The sequence below is a fragment of the Laccaria bicolor genome, genomic scaffold, assembly GCF_000143565.1.
Source record: "Laccaria bicolor S238N-H82 LACBIscaffold_16 genomic scaffold, whole genome shotgun sequence".
Taxonomy (NCBI): domain Eukaryota; kingdom Fungi; phylum Basidiomycota; class Agaricomycetes; order Agaricales; family Hydnangiaceae; genus Laccaria; species Laccaria bicolor.
This window is the reverse complement of record NW_001889887.1, coordinates 509512-513182: the sequence shown is the minus strand read 5'-3', so window position 1 is coordinate 513182 and position 3671 is coordinate 509512. Positions and strand designations below refer to the sequence as shown.

The 3671-nt window shown below is 50.1% G+C and overlaps 1 protein-coding gene across 1 annotated transcript; it reads left to right on the top strand.

Annotated features, from left to right (window-relative positions):
* Positions 1 to 2144: 2144 nt before the first annotated feature.
* On the top strand, positions 2145 to 3329 carry LACBIDRAFT_328343 (uncharacterized protein; the record flags this gene model as incomplete). The annotated part of the gene is made up of 6 exons (XM_001882390.1): positions 2145 to 2278; positions 2317 to 2362; positions 2522 to 2682; positions 2762 to 2782; positions 3147 to 3236; positions 3299 to 3329. The coding sequence occupies 6 exons, from the start codon at positions 2145 to 2147 to the stop codon at positions 3327 to 3329; spliced, it is 483 nt and encodes a 160-aa protein (XP_001882425.1).
* Between the last annotated feature and the right edge of the window lie 342 nt (positions 3330 to 3671).

Sequence of the window (3671 nt, the reverse complement as noted above, 5' to 3'; positions counted from 1 at the left end):
TCCAACCCAATGCGCCTCACACCTGGCTCCTTCCACTCTGCCCATCTACGTATTTCTCTTATGCCAACCTTGCGAGAGGGAGCAGAGCCCCTTGGCGTTTGAAGTATGGGTTCACAACTTCAGGCCATGACTTGTTCAAAATCAAAATTTTCTCCGAAAACTTTCGCTGTAAGACCTTCTATTCCCTCACCACTATGAATCTCTGACTCGCATTAGCAGCCATCTTTTCTGACAGAAAACAGTCACTTCACCTCGATGTCGACCCTCCAGCGAACAAAAGTGAATCTTTCCTGGAGTATACTTTGAAATGAAACGGATGGATGACATCGAGCACCCTCAAAAATTTCCTGCCATCGACATCCACCCCACCCCATCAACAGCCGTCCAACCCATCCCTATCACACTCGCCACCCCCTCCGTACTCTCCTCGATATATTTCTTTATCTCCGACGCAAAACACGCAAGAAGAAGGCGAAGTACCATCGAACTACCCTTCACCCCCATCCCCACGCCCATTTGCTTCTCAACCACCAGCTCTTCCTCCATCACTATCTCCACAGCGATGGCTCAAATACACCCACCAACCTCGGCCCTATCGCGCCTCTCGCACATCCCGGAATTCTCATGCAGACGCCCGTGCCCTGGCATGCCCGCGGCCTGTGTTTCTCAGACAGACGGCCAGACCCCTCTGTTAGCGTCTTTTCATGGGATTGGAACGTCGACGAAGGATGGCTTTCCGGTTGGAAATGACCTGGATGGGAATGGAGAGTCACTGTCGTCTAACCGATGATATTACCCCCGCAAATAGATCACTTCGAGCTGGGGTGGATTCACAATGCTAACGGACTGGAGAAGCTCTGATTCGAGCACTGCAAGACGACATTCGACTTCTTACCCTCCTCAACTCCGAGATCGATGCCGAAGTCGAATTGCAGCTCCTCGACGATCGTACGGACTCGCGAGGAACGTGAACGAAGACGGTGTCGGCGAGAGCTGAGTTCTTTTTTAGTGATGGGACACTGGGTCCTGTCAGGAGTAGTAAGAAGGCGAGCTCAAAGCTTCCGTGGACGTCTTTGTCCCCACGAATGGGTATCAATCCCTCAAGCTCAGCAGATCGTACCAGTAAAGTCTCTCCTACCACAATCGACGCCAACCCATCTCCCCATCTCCTCCCACTCACGCTGTCTCATCCGCGATGCCCTACGCGTGCAGTCTGACAGTAGTTCTTGGAAATTGATCACCGTATCGTCGACTCGTTCCATCGTCTCCGGGTAGGTCATACCAGCACCTTGTCAGTTGTTTTGCTGGGACGCACGCTCACGAGAACGTCAACCTGTAGCTCTACATACTCTCTTGTCCAAGATTCGCCGTCTGTATACTCTCTCGATACCCAAGGAAGCTTCTCCCGCCTATAGTCGCGGAAAAGGTGTGCACTCTCCGCACCCTACTTTTAACTGCCTTTCATGACCCAATTGACGGTGTAGCAGCTCATTACGTGCACCTTGCCGAAGCTTTTCACAAATTCGCGCGACTCTTTCACCCGATTCCATCGCAACGATGGCCCATTTCGGTGGAGTTGGTTTCTGCGCCCGGTTAAAGATCCCGATTGAACTGAGGTTTCGACAATGAGCTGTGCTGGGATGCTGAGCTTCATCGAAGTATTTGAAGTTCGTAGGCGAAGATGATGACGATGCTTGAAGGAGCGCTCACTTGTATGTTGCTATTCAACATCCATTGACGTGAGGTCGAGGGTTCTTGGCACAATTCCTGATCTTTTCAAGTAAGTCTATCTTTATTTCTATAAGTTATAACGGCGGTAACTAAAGCAGCTGGCTCTAGCAGGATGAGAAACATAGGTATCGATCTTATCAAAGTCCCGATACCTTTTCTTCTGCAATCCCTTTATGTCTTGAACCAACATTCTGTTACCACAACACCAAGAGTAAGGTCGAGACTCGCAACCGAATCCCTTCCACCTAACTTTATTAATGTCAATAACGGATGACGGCAACCCAGCTTTTTACAACGCCCTCACCTAAACCTTCTCTGCAGTGGCGCCGTTCCCTTATCTCCCCTAAGCTAGGCCCTCACGCTATACTACCATCCGCCGGACTAGTTGGGTAGGCCTTTCACGGACCACGGACATGCAGCTTCGAGGTCTCACAGTCGACGCAGATGTTATGGGGCGGCCGGTCGGAGTTGGAGGAACTCAACAAGGAGATTTCTGGGGCACAAGTGGTCAGGGATCTTGTGGAATCTCTCAGTCGCATAGACCTACGTGCGCACAGGCAAAGGTCGTAGTATTTTCAATCATAGAACCAACCCTCAACATTTTAGCTCTGTCTACTTCCTTGAGAATGGGGTAAGTGAAAGCGGAATGGCGCCCATTGTGAAACCATGATTAAGCGCCCACCACGTAGACAAACACCAACGCCATCTTCCAAACTCACAAAAACTAGCAAAACAGTCGAAGAACTTTCTCTCAAAGCCCGTCAACAACCCGATTGAACTACTGCAGTAGAAAAACTCCCGTCAAAACCCGCCGAAAATGAGGAATAACAGTTACAACACCCTCTGGATTCGAAGAATAGTGCGAGGCGCCTGTCCAGAAACTCTGCGAGATTCGGCGGTAGCTGAAGAAAGGGCGGAGTGTCATTGCGTCTTGGTTCCGTTTGGGAGCTGGTGAGTACTTGGGTTTCGTGCATATCAATGACGCGTACTGATTCTGTAGTTGTCCAGCTTTTGGCTATACACGCCGTAGTCATGAGGCCAATTTCTACACGTATGTCCCCTTCCCATCTCAGTCCCTCGTCCATCTCTGACTCCAGCCCCACTAGAAGCCATGACCCGCCCATCCTTCGCCGTAATTGTCGAGGGCTCGATCACTAGTAACTACTAGGACAACTTTCCGACGCGCAACAACTTCAGTGTTCGGACGGCAACTCAAACGCGCCGTTAGGCTGAGGAACCCACTGGTAATGCGTACCCATGAGGCGGAGGACGATACGTAGCGTACTTTGAGGGGAGGAGATGCCGAAACAGTCCAACTTAAGGTTCGTTCCATTCCCTTTGCTATCCTTTTCCCGGTTCTTACAAACCCATACCACTACCGCAGATTCATTTACACTTACTCTCCGATACGCTAGAGTTTTCAGCGTGTCTCGTGGCCCACTTCCCCAACCGTTACATCTTCCCAGCATTTACATCTATGTGTTGTGTCTCTGGGGTGTTATTAGGTACGCAAAGCTCGTTCTGTACGTTTCTTGGTCCTCATCTGGCTACGCCCAACTTGGTTTAGGGTGCAAATGTCGAAACCCGTCAACGTCTAATCCCGTAGGAGAGGACCGTAAATTGAAGACACTATCCCGATTTACTGTCCAGAAAAGGTGTGAATTCTTCTATATCTTTTGACTCGCCCATATGGCTCATTCTATTCTCCCCTTTTCATGGTATCCAGGCGAAATCTTCGCCGATTATTCTTTGAAGGATGGGAGGATTGCGGACGTTATCGAGCGGCTGCCCGCCAGTGTCAATGATGAAGAACACGAAAACGAGCATTGGAATCACCGCCATTCTTCCTCCCTCTTTCCCTTCGAAGACAGGACAGCTCAACACTATCACCAACACCATCATCCACCAAATATCCACAAATGACTCTCGCAGCACCACTT